Raw genomic sequence first — 24357 nt, 5'->3', positions numbered from 1 at the left:
TATGACAGTGGTCTGTGCCTCTACAAGTCTGTACACACATCCTCAGTCCCTAAATCTGTACTTAGGGATAGTGCTCCTGGAGTCCCATCCCAATGCTATCCCTGCCCATCTTGTGGCTTCATCTCACTACTCCCACACAAACTTACATTACTACACACAGAAAGAGAAATCAGGCTGCAATGCATCAGAACTAAAGGTCTACACTGCTAGAGGGAGGACACAGCTTCCCAAGCTAGGTATTCTCAATTGTGTTACTGCAGCTCACATTAGTCAGGTTTTAAAAGTTCTGTGCAATATAAAGATACCACAAAAGCAGTTTGGCAGCTCCTCAGAACAAAAAATCTAAACACTAAATACCCTTGTTATAGGTATCCTGGCAAACACCTGAGGACCAATTTTCAGACAAGAATGGAGTGTGTTAAATAAAAGGTCTATATATTTCAGTGTTTGCATATTTGAGGCACGTCCCTGCTCACTGGGGCAGGGCACCTGTTCCAAAGTGACATTTTCTAGTTCATCACTTCATTAGGTTGGTTTTTGTTCCATTTTTTAAAAGCCTGACAAGAAATAACATGGGTGTGACCTAACCCTAACCTACACGAACTTTTCAAATATTTCTTCACACACCTAAATCTCATCTAGCTCTAACACTGTAAAAGGAGGCTCAGAAGGTATCATTAAAAACAAAATAAGTCTTGTAAAATGCTGCATTGTGAGGATCAAAATCTCACACACATATGCTCTCAGCACATATAATTTGAAGACAAAACCCCTCAATACAAGACTACAAGTTTGTATGGTATTTACTGCAGCAGTTATCTCGGCTAGCTTACTAAAAGAGGAAAGTTTTCTATTTTCTGTTCAATCTCACTCACTCTGCTCCACCTTACGTGCTGAAAAAAATGCACTGATCATGATTTTTTTTGCTCTTTAACCAAAAACAAAAGCATATTCTCACCTGAAGTACTATAGGCTCTATACAGGTAAACTTTGTTTCTTCTCGATAGAGATACTCAATGGAACACTTCAGCAGAAGAATTTTGGGATTTTTTAAGCAAGAGTTCATCTAAGAAAGACACAAAAATAGTTAAAAATACAAACACATGGAGAGGAGAGGAAAAAGCACACAAGAGACAGACTTCCCACGACTAGTCCTCGCCCTCCCTTAAAGGTGTCTCAGCTATCCCCCACCCTGCAGACCCAACTATATATTCTTCCTCCTTATGAAGTTGTTACATCCAGTCGCTGGAAATTCACAGCCACTGTCCAGTAAGCAGGCAATGCTAGACGTTTTCAGCCACTGCTAAGAACCCTGAAGTCTTGATACATTGATCTATCCAGTTCACTTCCATCATGCCCTCTTGCCTTAAAGGCTCATTTTACTATACTATTGTAAGTCAGAACTACAAATGCCTTTTTCTGGTTAAGAGCTGAGGTAGTCATTAGATGCCTTATGTGATGGTAGGGATGGAAAGGCTGTTTTCCTATGCATGTATGAGGAAAGTTTCTCCCCTAGAATCTCTGGGCTAGAAAAAAAAAACAGCTTGGAAAAGAAATTCTCTAAGAGCCAGTCTTGTCTGGGGTCTCAAACCAGAGAAAGCTTGCAAACCTCCTGAGTGGTGAGAGAAGCTTCACAACACAAAAATCAAGCCTCAGCACACTTGTTTCCACAGCATGCATTACTGTAAGCACTTGATTAATCAAGCTGCATTACCTTTTTGTGTGCAACATTCTTAGTGCAAACAAACCCATTCACCACCATGGAGTCAAATTTCTTTCCACCAGGGATCTAACAAAACAAAGAACATTTTCAGAACTGTCATACACTCCCACATCTTCTAGTGCAGTAAACCTAATATAGAAAACATGTATTGCAGGTGACGTGCAGGCTTCAGCTACACGCCCAGTTATCAGATGAAAGATCAGATACAGTCATGCTGGACACACAACTCTTTTCCTTTAAAGCCTAACAAACTAAGGACAACATGAAAACAAGTACTAAGTTCTAGGATTTTTACACCCCTCCCAAGAGATGTTTATTTGTTAAATCAGGTATACTCCGGAGCATGATAAGGGAATTTAACTTCGATAGGCCATGGGGAGCATATATCTTTGCACATGCCATTTCTATCAACAAAAAATAAATTGTAAGGAAAGGGAGGAAAAAAAAAAAACAGAAGAGAGAAAACCAAACAAACCTCTACCTACTATTTGAATACATCAAACAGTTGACTGGTGTGCCTGCAGTCACAGGCAATCACAGGAGTAATAAACGACATGAAACAGGTTTCTGAATAATATGTTTTAGAGAACATTTGACACTGTAATACAAGCATGTGAAAACAGCAGACAGCTATGAAGAGCTTTCAGCTCTGAACAACTGCTCTTTGAACTGGAGTTTCAGGAGAAGCAGGAACTAGTGATGCTGCCTGAAGAGATGCCACAGAGCCACCACCAGAATTATAAGGTTCTCCTCATATCTTACATAGCTTTCAAGCAAAAGAGTCCTTCTGCAGTGAATTTGGTCAAAGAAAAATAAGCCCAAATCTTCAATCATCAATCACACTAGCTCCTTCAATGTTAGTTTCACATCAGACTCTCAGAATAAACTTTGCATGCCAGAACTCCAGCCTTACAGTTCAACAATGTCAACACTGGGCCATCTGGCAGAACTGGATGCACCATTCCATAACAATTAAGCTTTCCTCTTGAAGAAAGTCATTGTACTTGGCATGGGAGGAGTTGAATCCTCCATAATGGATAGTTATAGGGCAACAGACTGCTACACTGAGTTCTGCAAGCTACTTATCCAGCATTTGGTACATCTCCAAATTCAAGCACAAAACAAGCAGGAACCAAAAAAATGAAGCAAGTCACTACAAAAGTGCTACTCTTTGCCACCTTCTGGAGCCTACAGCCTGAAAGAAGAGGTCAGCTCCAGGGAATTAAAGCCCCTTGCACAGCATGCAAAGTTCCCTCTGTGCAACTTTTTCTAGAACCCCACCTTACCAAAAGGCCACGTTGGCCAATTACACACCAGTGAATATGCTGGGGGCAGGGGAAGGGGTCTATTCTCTTCAAACAATGGGTGCTGTCAACTGCTGCACTCTTTTATTTCCCTACATCCACTGCTTGAAACTTACTTTTTTGATGTGGACAAACTGGCGGATATCCATGTCATCATCTCTGTTCTTGACATCAGGCCGTACTGTTTGAACTACCTGGCAGACCACAGGTACAATGATATCCCTCCAGGACAGTGACAGGGACTCATTGTATAGCAGCTGCTGAAGCAGTGCCATCATGTGGTTGTGATTAGCAGACCTGCAAAAAAGGCAAAATAAAATGATTTCTCCTGAAAAAAAATACAGTGCAGCGACTAGCTGAAGTCATATTTCAGAAGCAAATTTCTTAACATTTACAATACAGGAAGTATTGTAAATGAAAGAACAGCTGCCTAGAATGTTCTACAGTCAACTCTGGCTTGGTACTTCAGTATATAAAAATCACAAGGAAAAAACCTCATTCAAAATATACTGTAAAAAAGCTGTTTTCTTAATGCAAATTAGTTCCTTGTATCGTCCACTGTAGATGCTGATGGAATAGAAGGGCTTCAGGAATTTTCACTCAAGATATGCAAATTCCTTTTTCTATGTGTTTCTTACAGCAGTCTTTCCATGGCTTGTTTCTCCCCATTTTCTTCTCTCAGCAGATCCAGATTGCTGTGGTGCCAGCCTAGGGGCGTGAAAAAGAGTTCTTTGGATTTCTCCTCCACCCTTCTGTTGAATAATGACTCTGCAAGAGACAAATAAATCCTGTTAACAGAAGGTCACAGCTGAATACCTGTGTCTTTCTGAAAGGCTATGTTGAAAAGGAAAGAATTTACTATGACATAAGTCTAAGCCTCTTGAAACACTGAGTTTAAGGTAGCAACATGATGCTGCAAACAGTATAAGAGTGGTAAGTGTACAATGGAAAAGTGAGCTACCAGAATTGTTGTACTGCCAGCAAACAGCAGACAGTTTTCTCTTCTGGAACAGCACTGTTCTACTGAATTCTCAAAGACCTTCTGTCAAAAAAGCGGCACAAGCTTTTTGAAACATTTCAGCACATCTTCTCATCTGCCTCCACCTAACAATCATGCACACAGGTATATGATCTGCTACAATTAACAGTATGCAAATGAAGTCTGTATCCACTGAATACAACTTTTAAAATCCTAAATGTCAGCACATACTACAGCCATTTTGGAAACAGAAAGTATGTTTCAACAGTATAAGATAGTCCTCGGTTTGAGAAGGCATGCCACTTTCAAACACTATATTGTGTAGTAACTCCTTGGAATGGCTCTCTGTTTTGCATTACCAAAATTATAGGTTATTTCAGCACAGTTCTCTGTGCTTTGAAAGAGTTACTAGGTTATTTCCCTCACGGGTATTATGATATTATAAAGGGAAGTTATAAACTTCCACATTCTTATAACATCTGACTATATTTTAAGTCTTCTATGCTAGTAGTGTATAAATTTTCATCAAGCAAGTATGTAAGCCTTCAGAGTTCAAGCTTAAAACTCCTCAGAGTTTTAAGCAAAATCCTTAGACAACAGTAATCTAAGAAGGGATACTGAAAAAAAGAAAGACTCTTAACAACGATTAACGTATTCCAGATGCTCCACACACAAAATTAGCTGTGTAGAAGATTAACAGAAGTTACATTGATTTCTCCCTTTCTCCTGCAAAAGCTCAGTTAAAAACTAAGCATCAGTTTAATCAAAGGCTTCATTTTTCAGGCAGCACAGACTGAAATGGCGTTTTCTCCTTATTTCCCCCTTACTTCCTCCTCTTACAAGCTCACCAAAATCAATAGCATTAACTGGAAGAAAAAAAAGGCCACAGGTGCATCTGGCCACGATATTGGAAGGCACAAGGGTTTTAAAACTCACAACTGAATGTAATGGCCTTCCATTTCAGAAGTAATAATGGTGATGGTGGTGATGACAGGAAACCCAGAAAGATTTAAGCGATGAAGCTTTAAACCACTCTGTAGAAGCAGTGCAATTAATCATATGACATCCTCATTTGCTTGCACAGAAAATTAAAAATTGGTTATATAAGTTTCTTGGTGGAGAAATTGTGAACAGACTTGCCACTTACACTTATTCTTAAAAAAAGTAAGAGCTTTTCTTTGAGTCCTTTTAAATGAAGAAATCAGAGAAGCAAAAGAAATTTAAGCTTTAAAGTGCATTCAAAAGTCAGAACACAATTTATACATGAGTTTTGCCACAGATAAGTTCAGATTTACTGTCAAGTATATATTTTGAAAGGGTCAATGCACTATTAAAGGAGTATTAAAGAGTTTACATCATTATATTAAAAAAATGCACATTTGCAAGATTTGAAGTTTTTCCTTACCTTTTATAAAAGCATCACTTATAGAGAACATCTGCTGCCCTCCGTTTTCGGGATTCAAGTATTCTGAAAGAAGAGAGAAGAGGGAGATAGGCGGAGACAAAGAAAAAAAAGAGACAGGTTACACTGGTGTGTCCATATAATTGCACTGTACACGCCCACATCAGAAGCAGCAGCATTACTCATCTAAGACTTTAGTCACCAACTTAGCAACAGCTTGATGAGTGGTTAAGATAAGAATTTCTTCTCATTCTTGTTTTATCAAAAAATTCTAAATGACAAGAAAATAGTACTTATTAATGTGAAGAAACAAAACAAACAAAGAAGACACGAGCAAAGACTGAACTAGGAGTTGAGTCCGCTTTTCCTAGACTGTCCTTTTCTAGACCTGAACACAAATGAGTTAAAATGTGAGCAGACACCATGGGAACAGCCTCCTCACTCTGGTCTAAAAATACAGAAACCATTTTGGTCTCCCACTCCACTGAACCATTCCAAACTGAAGGAGAGACCAGACACAAGATTCATCTTATACAGGAAAGGAAACAAAAGACAGTCTGCCTTTCAAGAGCTAAAAGTCTAAGATCTAGAACAGTTCAAAGTGTTTTGAGGAATCTGTGCTGACAGAGGTGGACTCCCAGCAACAAAGCAGAGCAAGAGATATATCCCTTTATGTATGGGAAATAGGATGAAGCTCCATCTATTAATCTTGTTTAGTTTGCTAGATCTTGATTTTTCATGACAACTGGCTACAAAATGCTTTCTTTCTCCAGAGGCCGTTATCTTGCTGTGCCTTTAGTTGGTTCCTCACTTATACGAAAAGGGATTCTACAGTGGGGAAAAAAAGAGCAGTAGCCCAATTGCTTATATAGCGTGATCACCTGGAGTTCAAAGTTAACCCTTTATCACCTTTCCGTCAGGTCCAGACCTACTACTACAAACAGAATGCAAAGTCAGGCTGCTTTCAGCCACCAACAGAAAGCAACAGAAAGCTGACAAGACATAAGCAATCACAAGGCTCTGAGGAGCAGCACTCAGGAGGCCCCTGCTGCTACCATTTTAAAAGTCTGAGCTTGTTTGCAAATAGATACTTGATAGAGGATCAATGTACCAAAGAGAAGTTACAAGCCTCCCTTGCAGCTTGCTGGTTATTTGCAGAATCCTTCAATCTCTTGCTTAGTTTAAGAGTTCAGCACCGCAATAAGCTACCGCTTAACAAAAGCTGGCTCACTCTCAGCATTCATTCACCCACAGCCCCACTGACTACCTAGAGAAAGTCATGTCATGCTCTACCTATACAAGAGTATATATATAGTAGTACCTCCATCCCTCTCCTTGCAACAGCCTCAGGGCAGCAGCTCTTACTGTAAACACGCTCCAGTTAGGTCTGGCACATATCCCTGGCTGGCACAGCCAAAGCAGGAGTTATCCCCAGCTGAAACCTAACCTTAGTTATGCTCTGGACAAAGAGAGAGGTTGTACCTCCAAACCAGGAACACTTCAAGATTTCTAATAATTTAGATTTTAGATTACTAGGTGATCTTTAAGGTCCCATCCAACCCAAGCCATTCTACTACTCTCTCCAATGCAGCTTCAGCTCCTATAACTACTTCTGATTGGGCCCCGGGGAAGTACTGACAAGGTGAGATACCACACCTCTTCTTAGACCGGACAGATAACACACTTGTAGGTGTGAGTTTGAGATGGTTAGAGTGGCTAACATGCACATTTCTTACCTCACATCATCCCTACTTGCATCATGCTCCATAAAATGGGGAAGGGGGATGGGGAATGTTCCTGTAGCAAATTTTGTAGCCTGAAAACTTAGGCACGTTCTCAAAAGAAGAACTAAAAGGGCTCCTGGCAACAGCATACTAAGACTTGGCAAGCAATGGTGATAAGGAACTGTATATGGTTACTCAAGTTCTCTTTCCCCCTCCTAACTAGATGCAGCATCAAAAACAAAACACCCAAAATACCTGCTACCAGGGTCAAGGATATCTGTCTGAAAAGACATTTAGAACATGAAGTTTCTCATATTGTTAAGTGTATCTCTTTAAAAACAGCAACTAAACCCCACATTTAAAATTTCTCACTTAATCTCTTACCCCAGTTTAAATGCAGAAAACAATCTTACTTTGTTTTCCATTCTGATACATACTATAAAGTACTTTTGTCTTTAGGCAGATGATACTATAAATGAGTCACTATACTCAGCTAACTTGGAGTCACCCAAATTTCAAGGAAACACACCACACATTAGTCAGCCTATAACACCACAATAAGTTCTGCCATTAGACTATATACAAACCACTGTGTTTTAAAATACAGCTGGTGGATACATCACCCGCCCTTGCTTCAAAGCAGCTGAACTCTGTGACTGTTGGACATTGCATATCCCTTAATCATTTGAAGAAACCCACTAACCTCTTACATCAAAGATGACCTGCACTTCTAGCACTTGATGTTCTCTATTGTCTGTCCTCGCCCCAGAGACTGTAATTTACACAGTTGTGAGGGAATTACAAGTCTCAAAAGGAGGGTGTGATCTTCAGTTTCACTTCATTATTTAAAAAAAAAATCAAGTCACTGTCACCCAATCTAAGGACAAGAGACAATGCCAACACAATCAAGCCAAACATATGTGTCCATAACAGCCACAGGGTAGTTACTGGCCCTGACAGTGGCAAACACACCATGTCACCAAGTAACTACAGCACTCTGTTCTTAAAATAACCACAGGCCGTTTACATAGATGTTTAACTATCCAGTTTTGGCTGTCTAACCATTGTGATACTCTAATATCCTAGATGGCATCTTTCGTTCAATATAGCCAGGATAATCATAAAAAAAAGGTGAAAGTCTTAATATTAATTTTTTCATATAAAGTCTCTCACTTTAGTATTTCCAGAACAAAGTTTTAGAAGTCATGTATTTCACTACTTTATGCACTACAGAATGCACTGTAAGGTTTTGTCCCACTTAAGTATCTACAAAGTTTCAGTCTGCCTATTGCCAGGAAGTGTTTCTTGCTGTTCAATATATCGTCATTCATTTAAACTTGTTGCTCCCTCGTTAAGTCTTTTCTCTAGAGATTACCATGCCAGGAATTATTATCAAAAAAAAAAAAGTACACTAAGTCCTCTATATTTGCAGAGGATATAGATTTTTCAAAAAATTGTAGGATAATATCTACCTCTTCACAGTGCATTTCCATGACAACTCCACCCTATCCCAGTTCTGGGAATATTACTGATATTATCCCCTCTAAGGAAATCCATTCTCTCAGAAGCAATTGTTACCAGTTTCCTACTAACAAATTATATTCCTACAGAATAACCTGGTTAAGAGACCACGTTTCAGGAACAGATAACAAACACCAGCAGAGATTCACCAAATCTAGCAGAGTGCTGCCAACACACATCATTCAAAAGCAGAAGTCTTTCTCCTTTTAGTTGCCTCACCACTTGCCTTTTCTGCTGATCTTCTCTGAGCTCTCCATCATCCAAATCTTTCTCACAAGAGCTTCAGTTCTGGCTATGAGCAGCCTTGATTTGGTCAACAGTTTCTGAGAGAGAAAGGCTCTCTTACGTTTCCCCTTCATCATGTACTGCTTTTTGTATACAGAGATAAAGACTGAGATATGTCTGAAACCAGGATTAATACCCTACAAGTCCTCTAACACTTGCCAGACCTAAACTGAGTACTGCCTACTTTACTGCCATCACACACTGATAAAGATAAACCTGCTACAGCTGTAAATTCATAAGATACTGCAGCACACCTGAGCCTGTTTCAAGCTCACTTAATCCAGCATCCCTCCTTCCTAAAAGGAATTCATTGATATTTAACCCTCTCCACAGTTTCCTTCCCTGTAGATGCATTAGCTTTTCATTTGAACAGGGCATGAGCTGGAAACAGGTTGAAAGGAACCAATAACAAGCTGGTGTCAGTAGTGCTGACAATCCATCCCCGCTAAGTCATCTGACATCAACTCAAACTTTTGAACCTGTTCTGCTTCTCTCTTTGGGGGGGGGCGGCGAGGAAAGCAGTTAGATTTTCTTCCTTCTAGATATATTTTTAGCAAATAACATAAGGTGATCACAATAGGCGCCAATAAATGCCCCCTCTAATTTGCCTCATTCTGTCCCCCATGTCTAACATACTTTGAAAGTCAGCTGTGACCACTTCTCCCTCACTCTCTTCAGTGACCATTTCAGTTTCAGAATACATAATCTGTATGCAAGCGTAAGGCAGGTCTTCCATTCTGATCCAGAACAACACAAAAGATCTGTTAAGACTTTATAGAAGAACGAATTAATTAGGAGTACAAATTATTTAACGCTGGATCATCTTTTAAAGTTGGAAATACTGAAGGGGTGGGGTGAGACAATTATTAAAAATAAGAAACTCCTTAGAAGCAGCCAAAGACAGAAGTCTACAAAGCTGATGTAACCTTAGGTAAGGAAGCAGCACAAAGACATCAATTGCTACCCAGCATGTAAAGCAACTAGAATATACTAGACCCAAGCCAGTGGCAAGCCCTGGTTTCAGACAGCCCTTGTCTTGTTTAATGAATGCAATTATCAACAGGCAGGCACATTATTTTTTCAATAAGGATTTTGCCTACAGAGTCTTTCAATTTAGCACTCATTTAGGGGAAAAGCCTTTCAAAAGAAGTCTTCAAGACCAAGTATTTGATTTCTTCCTACTTCATTTAAGTGGATGATCTCTTTTAAACAAATATTATGTATATGGATTAAGTTAGGTCTTACTGCTCATCAGGAAGACAATTCTGTAAAATGTAAGCTTATTAAGGTACAATTATAAGTCAGCACAGAACTCTTCCAAGTTAATTTTGTTCTTTTGTTGTTTGGAGCTTTATTCTTTGCTTGCTTTTTTCAGTTCCATCTCAAACTGTAGAGACACCTATCAAACTGTTTTATGTGTGGATTATTTTTCCACCCCGGTTAGACAGAATATATACGTGATCTGCCCTATTATGTATGGGCAAGAGACTTTATTTCAACTGCAAAGAGAAAGTCACAGGGGAAGTTACACACTCTGCAGAGAAGGTGTTTCAATGGGTCTACTAAGTGTCCTCAGAGGTGAACATATCAAAACTGCAAGCAAGTGCCAGTTAAATATTGTATTTTCCCCTCTGTAAGACAGCTACGTAAGCAGTGTCCAAACAGGTCAGTAATTCTAGGGCCCAGCTCTCCATCATGTGCAACTCCAGCTGGTGACTACCTCGTACCTTTTTGGTCGGCAGGGTGAGGGGGCACATGTGGGTACTTGGAGTGCTTCTTGATATGGAAGTTCACGTTGTCCAGCTCCACGTTCAGGCTGATGGAGGCGGCCGAATCACTGTCCATTGTGGACTGGAAGCTGCTGACTGAAGTGCGCTTGCTAGGGCTGGCGGAGTCTTTTAGTGTCGGGTAAGGGGGAAGATACAGGGAGGAGAAGGGTTCAAATGGGTGTTATGAGGGTACCAGAGAGGAGAGAAATTGCCTTTAATACATAAAGACCAGTGTGCAATACTACAGGAATACAGTATTTTCATAGTTCTAATCTTATCTTCATGTGGGCATGCTGGCATTTTGGACATTCTTTACTGCACTACTGTAGGGCCCAAATCAAGAAGTCTGCCTGAGAAACAGAAGGCAGCAATTTACATGCTTCTCCTTCATTAGAAGTATGAAGCTTTACCAGTTCCACTAAACACAAAATACTGTATCCATTGTAAGAATCAGGAAGACTAGCCAGGTTGTAGTTTGCTGAGATCCTTACAGCCCCATGCGCAACACAGAAACACAAACACATAAAGCAAGACAGTTAAACTACTAAGTCCTGAGGGACTGGGGACAACAGGGGAGAAGGCAGAGGGAGAACAAGATTCAGGTGAAACTCACTGGCTAAGTTATCTTCTCCTTCATCAGCAATCTGCTCTGTGTCACTGTCATCAAACTTGATGTCTTTGAACCAGGATGGCTCAGAGTGACCCTCTACAGAGTTCACAGAGTCACTGTCTGGAGATGGGGTTTCCGAGAACTCAGTGCTCTAGAATACAAGAAAGGGAAAAAAGCTGTTAAAGTGTAGCTCTGCTGAAATATTAAGCAGCCTGCTACAAATGCAGGTCAGACATTTTAAAAATCAGAGGATACTCTCAGTGGGCTGAGCCGAGTTAGTCATAGAGTCATCCCCCTTGGTATGAAGTAGGAACACTCTGTGACAGGAAACAACTATTTCTTTACACTTCCCACATACTTAGTTTCTGCCTAGTCCCCGCTTCTACAGAAGTTGTGACTAAGTAGCACTAAATAACAAGCTCATTCTACTGCACATTTTCTGTCACCGCTAAGCAGTTTAGAATGCCTGCTATCCCTAGCCAAGGTGGGTGACAGCCACATCCTTTGCCCAGAAACCAACACATGCAGCTTTTAAGGGAGTCTAATTCTAAGTTACTGGAGCAATTCCAGTAATACCAAAGTAGCCCTAAGAGTTTCAATCACAAGTCAGGCTCTAGCTGGGGCTACTGTGTCAAAGCCAAGCCTGGCGAGAGTGCCAGAGGACCTGGGAGTATGTAAGTAATTTCCATCAGCCATCCTGATGCCTCCAGGCACCTCAAGAGGAAGTCCTCACTATCATCCCTTGGGTTCAGTGAGTGCAGCATCAACAGTCAACAACGCCATTTCTCCTAACTCTTATCCAGGAGAAAGGAAATCAGACAGTGCTTTCAGCTGACAAGAACAAGAACTGGCTTTAAACATATAATAACATTAGGCCCTTACAAACAGTTACAGATAGGGAAGCACTTGCTAGTAAGGGGCAAGCTTTTACTAGCAAACCGAGACAGCGCAGTTGACTAGCTGGGATGCCAGATGAAGGCCAGAATAATCCCAATGGAAGACCATATGACTGCATCCAAGAGCTGAGACATTCTTCATTGTAAGAAGCTGTAGAACATGAAAGAATCTCAACTGAATGCTTTCAGAGGTATCTTGTTCAAGCTAAAAAACCCAGTACAATCACTCAGGCCAGTGACTGCTCTTACCTTCAGCAAGTTTGATTGCACTGAAACACAGTAGGATAGCATACCTGGTCACTAGTTCCCTGCCTCCTCCTCAGGTAACTAGTCCTGTTTGGGAGGCATGAACAAACACCCCATCCCAAACTTGCATCATGTGGCTAAGATACTGAATTCCTTATTACTGCCATCACTAGAGTTCATATGAAGGTCACTAATACATTATATATGAAGATCCAACGCACACAGATTCTAGATTCATGACAGCACAACTGCCACAAGCATAGACTGTACCATCTCAAAGCCTCTATGGAAGATGTCCATCATGAGAGGCACTGGCCTAGACTGAAGACCCTTTCCTTCACTTTAGACAGCACTACATGTAACAACTCATCCTCTACAGAGGACAGCCCCAAAGCTTTATGGGAAAATGAAACTTCCTCAGGCTTCAACCCACTAAGGAAAAAGGCCTGGACCTTTTCTGTACAGGAGAGCTGATTTAGAAAACATAGCACAGCTGTTGAGAACAGGATTGGTAAAGATCCTAGTCAGCAGCCAAACCCAGCAAGAAGCATAGCTTTCAGCTTTCCTACCCCTTTTACCTGTAATGGTCTGTAGAGAGCATATTCATCTCTGAAGAGCTGATCATGATGACTGACACATTCTAGCCAGCGGCCATCAACCAAGGCCTGTCCTATTGCAATGGCTTGGACCCTGGAAGTATAAGAATAGAAATGGTTTTCTAAGTCTAGTTCTAAACACATATGATTTATGGTACAAGCACACTACTAAAAGAAAGAGTCATTTGCTACACAGTATTTGACTCTTCAGTATCCCATTGCCATGTTTAAACAGACATTATTTAAAATATTATGGTGAGGCAGCACAGTGTACTAGTTCAAGCTTGGAGCCAGATAAAGAGACTGCCAGTACTCTGAACTCAGCTGAGGTGTCCAACAGATGATTAAGACACATTGTTTGTGCTCCTCTAGTATTGTTAACTTGAGTTATGTATACTGAGCATCTCTGAGGGAGGACTGTTGCTCTACACTTAAGAACCATCTCACTTTTATGCTGTTCTCACACAGTTAAATACACCAGATTCTTTATATTCACTTATACGGTTAAGAGTCTGCCAGCTTCACCAAAAATTTAGCTATCAAACACTATTAGTGATCTCTGATCCCAAAGGCAGACCTGCTCTTTGGAGTATCAGTGAACATTTTGGACAATCTTTGTAATACACTCACTGTTCTCCAAGTGAGTGATAGTTGTCCCACAAGCTATGTCCTATACTGGTTTCCAAACAAGACAGCCCCCTGTTCCCTGTTGTTTTGGGCCCTATGGAGTCAGGATGCTGCCTACTCCAGTAGGCAGTAAAGAAGAGATTTTAATTTTCTTTCTCATCTCCATGCAAAGGAGTCTGTCTCTGCAGTCTAAGGTACCCTGTACCAGCTCAAACCCACAACCTGCTCTCACACAGACAGAAGACACCTGCTGTACTAAAGCATCAAGTTTACCTTGTGCTTATGTGCCCATTTCTGATGAGCCAGTTGACCAGCTCTTTTCCCACAATGCAGTTGGGATGTGTCCGCAACCAGTAGCGATGGTCTTGAAACTCCATCCCACTGTTATGATGGCAGATTTTCTTCCACAGATCTTTCAGCTGGACTGAGTCCTGGAAAGGGAGATGTGCAAGTTACTTATGAGTCTAATCTTAGCATTGGTTTCAAAGGCATCAACCTGGGCCTTTGGATCAGCTTCTAGATCAAAAGCCCTCCACAAATAGGCACAGAATCTAAGCCATTCTGCACAACCTATGCAAAGGTGCAAGGACAAACAGCAAACAGATATGAGATCAGCTCCTAATATCCTTCCATTTATATCCAGTTGAGAATAATGTAAAAACAAAGCCGGCAACTTCAGAGTTAAGGGGTTTTTGATGTGGGAACATTTTGTACTGCCCGTAAGATACTTATGTCCTCACTACTGCTGTCTTGCACCCTATTCTTAAACTCAGGTGGTATGAGCAAACAGAGGACAATGAAAACTCATCCTCTGGAAGAGGGATTTTTCTATGTTATCTGTGCTCAACCCAGTCATTGTGAAGCATACTAGTCCAATACCAAGCTCAGATATAAAGCAAGTACTTGACACAGCAATGCATACCGCTATGTTCAAGTTCTAGGATACCGTTTCTTACTGAGGATCCATTTTTGTATTGTCCAGTATAAAGCCTTTTTCAGACACTGTTAGCTTTGGTCACTAAGAAAAAAACATTTGTATTCCTCTCAACTCAATTAACCATTTTTGAATCTGTGAATCTCTTCCCCTCGCCACTTGGAACACTTCAGTCTGTACCTCAGACTTATTTCTGGGCCTGTTAAACATGAGCACCAACTTTTGTGCAGGCTGTGCTTCATCCAAACTGAGCTGACTCTCTGCACCTGGCCCCTTTTACCTTCCCATATGTGCCCTGGTTTGGCACAGCACAATCTGTTGTTGCAGAGGGAAAATGGGGATCTGGGATTACTCTGAAAAAGCAGCACAGCACCTCAAGGGGTGGAGAAGAGACACTGCAACTCACTTTCTCAAATGCCTCATTTGTTCTGTTTTTGTGTAACGGAAAAAAAAGCTTTAATTAAATTTTAACTGGTTGCAGCTTGACAATTAACTGCCAGACCCACGTTATTGTACTTCTCCAAGAGTGCTCTGAGATCTCAGTGTTTTGCTCCACTTTTGTTACTGGACTGGCTTTCTGCTTTTAGTTCCAGCAGTGAGTGTCCTGGGCATTATCCTAAAACCAATGTCAGTAGCTCCCCTTCCGTACCAGGTACGGAGTCAAATGGATCAGTAACAGAACACATGATAGGATAACACCATTTTATGCAACTGGAGACTTCACAGTTCAGCTGCCTTGTACTTGTGAATACAGTAAACTGGACAACGTGGCAGAACATAGCAAATCCTTTTAACCCAAGGATTTTGACCTCTAGTTCACAGAAGTATGTGCTTACACCACTGTATGGACAACTTCCCCCACCTTTATTTCATGAACAAAGTTCATTAGTCTTCTGAATGGACTAGGTTAAGCTTTAAATTAACTGCTGATATAGGGTCAACTCCACATGCTAAAAGCATTAAACAAACAGAGGGAATGCATAGAAAATCCTACATTAACTGACACTGTGTCTTCTGCTCTTACATGAACAGAAGTGATACTACCAGTCCTCTTCTCCCCCAAGGAAGAAAACAGACAAAAAATTAAATAAAGTGAAGCTGAAGTGCATTGGGAGTTGAACGTCTTGGTTCAAGTTCCATTCATAGCAGTTTAAATTTCCTTGTGCCTCCATCAACATATATGCATGAAGTAGGGTGGTATAAAGATGTGCCTTAAACATGTCTCTCCCTCACGTGGTTATCCATTTACAGAGCAACTTGGAAAGGAGTTTTGCAACTAAACAAGAGTTAGTCTTCCTGCACCCTCAGGAATACTTGTATGCATTCTGCTGACAGCAGGAGAACCTAACAACACAGAACTAGCCTTCCTGATTTTAAACTGGCAATGGGGAACGATCTTTAATCTTTTAATATGTGAAAAAAACACTGCCTTCCCTCCTCTGCAACATCTTTGCCTCCTTTACTGAAAACACTTCCCTTCCCTCAAAGAAAAGAAACCCTATTTTTCACTGGAAGTTGTACAGTAACTGCAACGTACAACACTGCCTCTGTGGGGAAGGAATAACAGAATTACACAGAACACTATTGCACATTGATTTTTCTTTGAAAAAGTGCATCATTACAACCTTCTACAAAATGTTTTGTTTATTCTGAAAACAAAGGGAGGGGCCAAGTTATGTTTTGGCCCAATAAGCTGTAACAGCTTTAATTCATTCATGATGGTGCAACTATTTCAAAGTAGGCATCTGAAGTTTCTGATTACATGGCCTACGAAAGGGATAATCTCAACTTGGAGAAACACAAAATCAGATCATTGCATTACAGCTGCAACCATGACAGGTTTAATCCACAAGGAGCCATCATACACTAACTCCACACTGCATAACACACTTATCAAGACTAAAACTGTGCAGATCTTCATGCAAACACCACATGAAACTATGATTTGTTTCAGAAGACAGTAACGTCCAAAGCAACATCAATATTCTCCATCCCTGCTCCACTTGGAGGAGAGGTTCAGATAAGAGTGCTTAGAGAAGAGTCCTCAAAGGCAGCAAAACACTCCTACTGCATGACACAAGGAAGGCAGACTTCACTGCCTTCACAAATCAAGGCAAAAAGAAGACTGAAAGATACCAGAAGGATTTTCCGCTCGTCCTCGCTGGTCTCTGCCTTCATATGAGTGCGACTGGCCTGGGGGCTGACCGATGTCTCATAGGCAGGCACCATGGGTGAGCCCGACCGATCCAGTGACAGGTTAGTGATGCTGGCTGACCTGTAGTGGGAGACAGAAGAATTGAAGTGTGTTATTGTGTGGGGCTTCACCAGAGCAGGCCTTTATCTTATAGCATGCTAAAAACAAACTCAAGCCTGTGACATTATTTACCCTGGTCAGTACAGATTCACTGCTTAATGCTTCCTTCCTTCCTTGTCAAAGCAGAAGAAAGGATCCCTAGGAAGCAAGTGTATTGCTTTGGAACTTTTAAGTTAAACATAAACTTCTGTAAAGCTCTTTGCATGAAGCAGTTAGAACTAAGTTTAGGCACACCAATTCATATGTCTGTATTTGAATAGACTGAGGAAGGAATGGAATGCTGTGTAATTAGAAGCTCCAGCAGTTTGGAGGCAAGACAGATGTCAGCATGGGCAGCTAACATCAGGATCTCTGTAACAGAGCACTGAGATTTCCCCCTCTCCCTGATCCATTTAAAATCTTGCAGAGTCTGAAAGTTCGAGCACTTGTTCCCCAGAATGGCTAAACCATCTTCTGAAGCTGGAGGTCACTGGCAGCCTTCCTTGTACTGTGATATGGTGCACCCTTATCTCAGCCCAGCTGTCAATTTGTACTCCAGTACAAACATACCATTTTGCAATAATCATTGTGAAGTTACAAATGGAAATACAAGTTCCAGATACCCTCTGCTCCATTAACACACAACTAGACTGAGACTGAAAATCAGAGTGCAACTTCTCATGATACAGCAGAAAAAAGCATGCAGTGTTAAGCTATTAGTGCTAATACCACTCTAAGGAGCAAGGATGGAAAACACTTCTGCATACAGCAACAGGGAAGCTCAAAATGCCAATGCTGAACTAACTTAAGAGGCTTGCAGCAGTCTCAGTGATGAGAGTTGTTGTCAGCCTCTAGTCTTTGTAACGAAATCCAGATAATTTCATAGAGCCTGCTAACTGGCTAACAGACACTACAGTTATTCCCAAGAATTCTCAATGGATGATGTGGCTGACCCCAGACGTGAAATAGCAGTGCCACCCTATTTCAGCTTTTGTACTTCAAGGAACTAGCACTGAAGGTAAAACAGTCTCAAAATCACTGATTTCTTCTTCTCTGTTTCTTGAGGATAAAGGGGTTTAGTTAGGTCCTTTTAAGTTATATGCAGAATCAAAGGAAACTATGTTGGCCCTACATCCATATATACCTAGGGGTGATAAGCAAAAGCTTTGTGTCATTTTCAGGCATTCATGGCAGGCTAAAACTCTGTACTATTCAAATGATCTCAAAGTCAGAACTGGCAGAGTTATGCAGCTTAACAGAAAGTAATCTTATGTGGAAAATGAGACTGACATGGAAGTCCACCATTAAGCACTCCTCCCAGTTGTTTTGCAAGAGCTGGTTTAGCTGTGGCACCTACCTGTAAAAGCAGCAGGGATTTTTTTATTTGGGCATTACGCAAGAGTTAGAACAGCCAGATTTCGTATCTGTGTCTTTATCATCAACAATTATATACAATAAAGTCTCACGTGTATCCTTTTTTAAAACAGAGGGTGAGATCTTGCAATGAAAATACCTATCCTTTAGAAGGACCTGCAAAGGAGCAGTTTGAATCCCTCTGCTTGCAACATCTGACTGTTCTGCTGGGGTTTTTCCCATTATAAATAACAGGACTGAGAACAAACAACACATCCTCCGCTCACAGGGAAAACAAATAGAAATATGTAACTTCTGCCACCTGCATATAAATGCATTCAACCTGCATCTTTTTTGCTTCACCTCATCTAGAAAGAGGCATAATCAAGCTTTTCTCAAAGAAATGGCTACAGCTGCTTTGAGAAGATCTAAAAGCTAACAATGCTTAGCCCAAAGCCAACAGCTTTGTTTCCACAGGTTCAGAATTTTGACAGATACCTTACACTTCATCATTACATGTGTCCAGCCAGGTGAGTACTATGGTGAGGCCTTGAATAGCCAGAAAGTTAAAATGTAACTAGAATGAGGAATTTTGGCTTGCCACCTCGAGCTCAGAACCCTCCTACTACTGCATGTGTGAACAACCACAAAGGCCTTTTAAAATAGACAAAATCAATTCAAAGAGGAAGCAGGAGACCATCCGCAAGGTTTCAGACATTTCTTGCCATCACTGCAGATATTTATCATTGAACTTTTAACTCTGGACTGTTAACTTTTAACTCTTGCCATGTTTGCCCAGAATTGATTTTTGGTACTAGCTTATTCACCAGTATTTTACTTCCCCAGGCGAGCTCTTTGGGTCTCAGTTGTACAGTTAGTGGGCAGGCATCTCCTCCTAACCATCCTCATCACACAGAAGATAAAAGCTCCAAGCTTTTATCCTTTTGTGCCTTTCTCCAAAAGGCACACCTGGCATCCTTCTCAGCTGAGTTCCCTAGTCTTTGCTGGTCCTGCCAGATCCCTCCAAATTGCTAAACATTCTGCACTCCTGTTACACCAATGCAAAGAAATCTCTGAATGTCTCCTGATTCCAATTTTGAAATCTGGATTATCTTTGCTCTGTAAGGCATCCTTGCCTTACCTTTATTTCCTCACTTTAACCATAAGAGAAGTATGTAACCAGTACCACAGCAGAAACACTGTGAAGTGGGAGCTTGTTCTTCTAATACCAGCCTATTTAATGGGATTAAGCTCAAGCACTCAATTTATACTAAAGCTCTCATGAACAATTTAAAGTTCATTTCAGCACTCTTGCATAAAGATCTACAAAGGGATTTTAGCCCAAGGAAGCCTGGTAACTTAAATAAGATTATCCTTAATGGAAGAGCAGATGGAGATGCATACAATACAAACAAATAAAAAATACCTACACCTCTGCTCCTCCATGACCTCAGTCTTTACCTGCCTTTACCGAGTATGTGTTACTCCCATTTCTTCAGCTTCCTCAGAATTGTACCTTTCTTCATCACCACTTCTGTTTGACCAACTCAGCAGCAAATGACAGATTCTTCAAAAGCAGTACATTTATTAATATGAATATGTACACAAATGGTCTTTCCTCACTACTACATATGGGTAGCGGCATATCCCATTTTTGACGTTTAACAGCACACTCAGTAAAAACAAGCCCAAAACTACAGGCCTTACAGCGAAGAGTGTGCTAGGAGTGCATCCAGAACAGAAATTATTAGTTTACCTGTTTCTAGCTGGTGACTTCCCTGCATCCTCCTGGACAGAGCCAAGGCGTGCAGACAACGTAGTACTTGCAGAGTCTGGGTGAATCAAACTGCATGGAAAGGAGCATGATAGAGATGTTTGAGAGATTTGTGACATACAGAAGTGTCAGAACAGCTATAATCAAAGTACAATTAATTGTTGTGTTACCTCTCACTCATGCTCATGACTGTTAAATCAATAAGGGAATAGGGAAATCTTTCCTATCTGTAGGCCAATGATATTTGGAAGACAGTGCTCAAGTCTCCTCTTTTCAAATTCAAGTCTTAGACAATACAGCCCCTTCCCATTTCTTTTATTATCCTGCCTTCCCACTTGCTTCTCCTATATCCCTTTCTTACACATCCTCCTTCCTTATAGGCTGCTATTCATGCTTTGGAGGTAGAGACATTGCCCCCACCTCCCCAGCACATCACCTTTGCAATCCATGCAATGCTATGTATTGCTATTGCTAGACAGCTTTTACCAAGATAGCCTGACAACCTTCTGTAATTGTTTAACCTGATCACTACCACCTTTGCCCTCCGCTTACTTCTATGCCAAGAAGAAGGACAGCAGATGTTCATACACCATCAATCCTGTTGGCAAAACCATACCAGACATAAGTCACTACATGCCAACCGATACAGCCATACTGGCTGTGCTCTAGTGTGATAAATGCTCTTCATGAGAAACTGTAAGCAATACAACTTTGCCTGAGTAGCTGTACTTACCCAGAGCACACCACTCCACTTTCAAAGGATATGGCCCTTCAAGTTAGTTAAAGCAGGAACTCTTATGTTCCAATTGCTCAAAGAGTAGAGCAACGTCTGACAAGTAAATGCAGCCTCACCCCACCTAAATGCTTTTCTCCCTGCTTTGCAGCATGACAGCAGGAGAAGCAAGAGCCTTATCTCAAATATACATTATTTTGGGAAGAGACTCAACTCTTAAGTTTTCTTCTGAAACAAACTACTTCTCACGAAGAAGCCCCAAATTAGAACAAAAACCACTGCTCTGTTGTGAAGTTGTGAGTCACCAGTTTCAATTGTGGTACCCTTTAAATTCAATATTTTGAGTTTAAACCTCTTAAGGTCAATCAAGAACTACCAAACATAGTACTTAAGAAAAGCCCTGTAGCCTACTGCAAAGCTGTACACTTTAAGAGCAACAAGCATTGAAGAAAATGTTAATCCTCCTAAGCAACAATAAACCACATAATCTCAGTCTCTTTTCCTGTCACACACAAAAGCAGCCCACATTCACTCAGTGTCTCCCAAAAAGACAAAGTGCTTTATTATAGAAAGTTATCAGCCTTTCAATAATAAGCAGTATTTTCCAAGTGCTAAAATCAAGATATAAATACCTTCTTTACATGTTCATGTCTACAAGCTGCTGAACTGCCATAATAAAGATACTAACAACATAGCAGAAGACAAAACTAACAGTACCTTAGTTATTTTGAAGAGAACACACATTTATTCCCCAGTTCAAAATCTGGTAGTGTTTATCCCAAGTGTTGTTACGTTACTGCTTTAAATGACCATAACATTAAATCAGAAGTACTTTCCTGTATGTAGATCTAAAGCTGATTATTCAAGTGCTTCCACACAGGAGCACCATACTCTGAAAAGTTATATGCAAAGCCAGAGTCAGGGCACTTTCTGAAGACAGTTGGGTTTGAGGTTTTTTCTTTTAATACTATCAGAAGAGATCTGTTGAGAGGCATATGTCACTAACACTACCTCTCAGTTAAAGGTTCTGACTTGAGACCTCCTCAGTCGTTTCACATCTTCCTTTTCTTCTGTTTTTAGAGAAATGAGCACAAATACCACATCCAATTATTTCTTCCTCCCCATACATTAAATTAAATCAAGGTCCTCAGAAACTTGCATGCTGCTTGAGAAATACAGTGTTCTTTTACTCACATTCCAAATATAAAGATCCCCTCATTTGAGAACAATAGGAGTAAATATACTTTGAAAGGAGATCAGAGAACCTTTATAGCTGTCCTTTTGATCCCACTTCATTTGAAACAGGTGGTTCCTTCCAGCATTTTTCTCTTATTTACACAGATAGCATTCCTTATATACTCCTGCCCAATTCAAAACCTAAACAGGTAAAGCATCAATATTACATCAACTTGCCTCTCAACACATTGGTGGTTAGAAGGAATGATTCTGGCTCCATCTTTTTAAACCCTGAAGATAAAAGTCTGCTCTGTCACTAGCATAGAATCACTGATTCAGTAGGTAGAAAGAAGAACTGTAAATAACTTAAAACTCCACTACAAAAGTTTCCACATTTCAACTTGAAAAGAATATTGGAAGCAAGCATAGGATTAGGTTCTTTTTACAGGAGAGACACTTCTAAATTTCCTAAGTGGAAACCACCAGGTTTTATCTAGGCAGCTGTCAGCCCGAAAACAGAGTTAAGATTCTGGAGCTCAACATACAGCCATTCACTTTACCTTTGCCAGGTTAGATCCTCCTCCAGGAAGATGTTGCGGCTGGCTTTACGGCTCCCAACTGGCGTGCGCGGCTCCCCAGGATCCAGCACTGATACAGAGCATGCGGAATCTGACAAAGCATTTAAGTCTTCTCCGATGGAGTTACTGTCTGTGGAGTGTGCATAGCTTAAGGCTATTTTACGGCAGTACGTGCAGGCTCGGAGATCCCCTGTGGAAAGGGGAACCAGACAGTGTAAGTGAACAGGAACAAACAGCACTCTGTTCCTACAGGATCAGAGGTGTATAGTGCTGAAAACAGAAGGATTTTCTGTTTCAAAACCTCTTTGCAAGTTTAAGTCTAATTCTCATATTCCCTTAAAGGGCAAAACCTCAGATAATTACGAACTCGGGGAATTTTTCCAAGGCCAGTGACGTGTAACAGAGGACCAGCAAGAGAGAGACAGGTTGTGGAGGCAGGGAGAGAGAGAGAGAGCACATGTGCACACTGAAATGATGGAACCACAATAGCCACTCAGATATGACATACCAGCTGGTGTGTCTGGAAAACATCACCTCCATTAGGATATGGTAATTGGCATTGGAAAGAGTCTCTCTCACCCTCAATTAGAACATGTGGATCATTACATTTTAAAACTACTGTTACTAAGAGCAGCTTTTCCTTGAGCACACTTTTTGTAGTGCATAACCTTGTTAAATAGTGATTATATTTGTTTTGTCATGATGGATGTAGTGTGATAAAAATAAGCAGGCATGGCATAATCCACCATTGTCCATAAAGAAATTGGTAGAATCAGGTCCTGTGGTTTTTTTTGCTTATTTTTAAGCCCACTACAGACCCGTACGGCATTTTCTAGCAGATGCCAGGATTTAAAATACAGTAGCCCAAACAGAACTCAGCACAGAGACTGTTCTGCTCCTCAGCAGATAAACCCTACCTGTGTAGCCCATGAATTTTCCAGGGATTTCCTGATTGCAGCATCGACTACAGAAGATCTGCCCACAAAGTCGACAGTGGTGCCTTCGCCGGAAGGTGGTGAATTTCTCACTGCAGTCATAACATTCTTTGCACTGGCTGTCAGGCATCCAGTACTGCTTCAAGTCACTGTCCTACAAAAGAAGACAGCAGATAAAAGCCTTTTTTTGTAAATAAAAAAAGCATGTTTAGTTTCATGACTGCTGTGTGGACTGTGCTCATATATTCATATACATGAGTGTGTGTGTAGACACTCTTGCATATAAGCACAGACATGCACAGAAAGGATTTTTCATGTGGTTTTATAGGGAGCCAGAAGGCTGAGAGCTCTGAACTCTGAGAGTAAATTTAGTAAGACTTGGCCTCCCTGATCCAAGATGGAAGCAAAGCAGATAAAAACTATCATGAGCTGTAGATAAAGGTCAAAAAGAAACAAACAAACAAACAAATACTGATTGCTCTTCCCTCTCATTTGACCCTAGCACATGAAAGACCCTCATCTAGTACAGTTAAAAAAGAAAAGAAAAAAAATTATTAAAAAAGTAAAAACCCCACCATACATTACTTGAAGCTGTTATATACAGGTAAATCAAGTTATCAGGAATTATCAGTGCACAAAGATAATTTCAACAGCTAATATTTTAAAAGTATTATAGATACATGTAAAAAATTCTTCAACACGCCAGTAAACTGTTGTAAAAGCCTGTGTCCCAAACTGATGTTGTTTCAAAACTCCAGATAACTCCTGTGAAAAGACAACTACAGCATTCACATTCAGCAGACAACAACATATATTAATTTACAGCACTGGTGCAGCCACAGGAATTTTTGTCTTGTTTTCTTTTCAAAAAACTTCAATTTGGTGTTAAAGCTATAGAG

The 24357-nt window shown here is 40.7% G+C and overlaps 1 protein-coding gene across 4 annotated transcripts in view; it reads right to left on the bottom strand.

The window, feature by feature from the left end:
• The window catches only part of PIKFYVE (phosphoinositide kinase, FYVE-type zinc finger containing), a 65247-nt gene that overhangs the window by 28335 nt on the left and 12555 nt on the right, over nt 1-24357 (bottom strand). For 2 of the 4 annotated variants that reach the window (XM_017834929.1, XM_017834938.1), the window contains exons 5-17: nt 23441-23612; nt 22506-22713; nt 20019-20108; nt 16753-16891; nt 13956-14113; nt 13038-13149; nt 11321-11468; nt 10666-10833; nt 5412-5474; nt 3666-3795; nt 3144-3324; nt 1715-1789; nt 959-1066 (exon numbers count right to left, since the gene is read on the bottom strand). In XM_017834929.1, coding sequence (XP_017690418.1) covers nt 959-1066; nt 1715-1789; nt 3144-3324; nt 3666-3795; nt 5412-5474; nt 10666-10833; nt 11321-11468; nt 13038-13149; nt 13956-14113; nt 16753-16891; nt 20019-20108; nt 22506-22713; nt 23441-23612 — 1752 coding nt within the window. Of the gene's footprint in view, nt 1-958; nt 1067-1714; nt 1790-3139; nt 3325-3665; nt 3796-5411; nt 5475-10665; nt 10834-11320; nt 11469-13037; nt 13150-13955; nt 14114-16752; nt 16892-20018; nt 20109-22505; nt 22714-23440; nt 23613-24357 lie in introns of those variants that run through there. The other 2 variants (XR_001878038.1, XM_017834949.1) reach the window with 2 other exon arrangements.

This window comes from Lepidothrix coronata, unplaced genomic scaffold, assembly GCF_001604755.1.
Source record: "Lepidothrix coronata isolate B3197 unplaced genomic scaffold, Lepidothrix_coronata-1.0 Scaffold7, whole genome shotgun sequence".
Lineage (NCBI taxonomy): Eukaryota > Metazoa > Chordata > Aves > Passeriformes > Pipridae > Lepidothrix > Lepidothrix coronata.
Note: the sequence above shows the minus strand (reverse complement) of the source record. Positions and strands in the feature narration are given on the sequence as shown.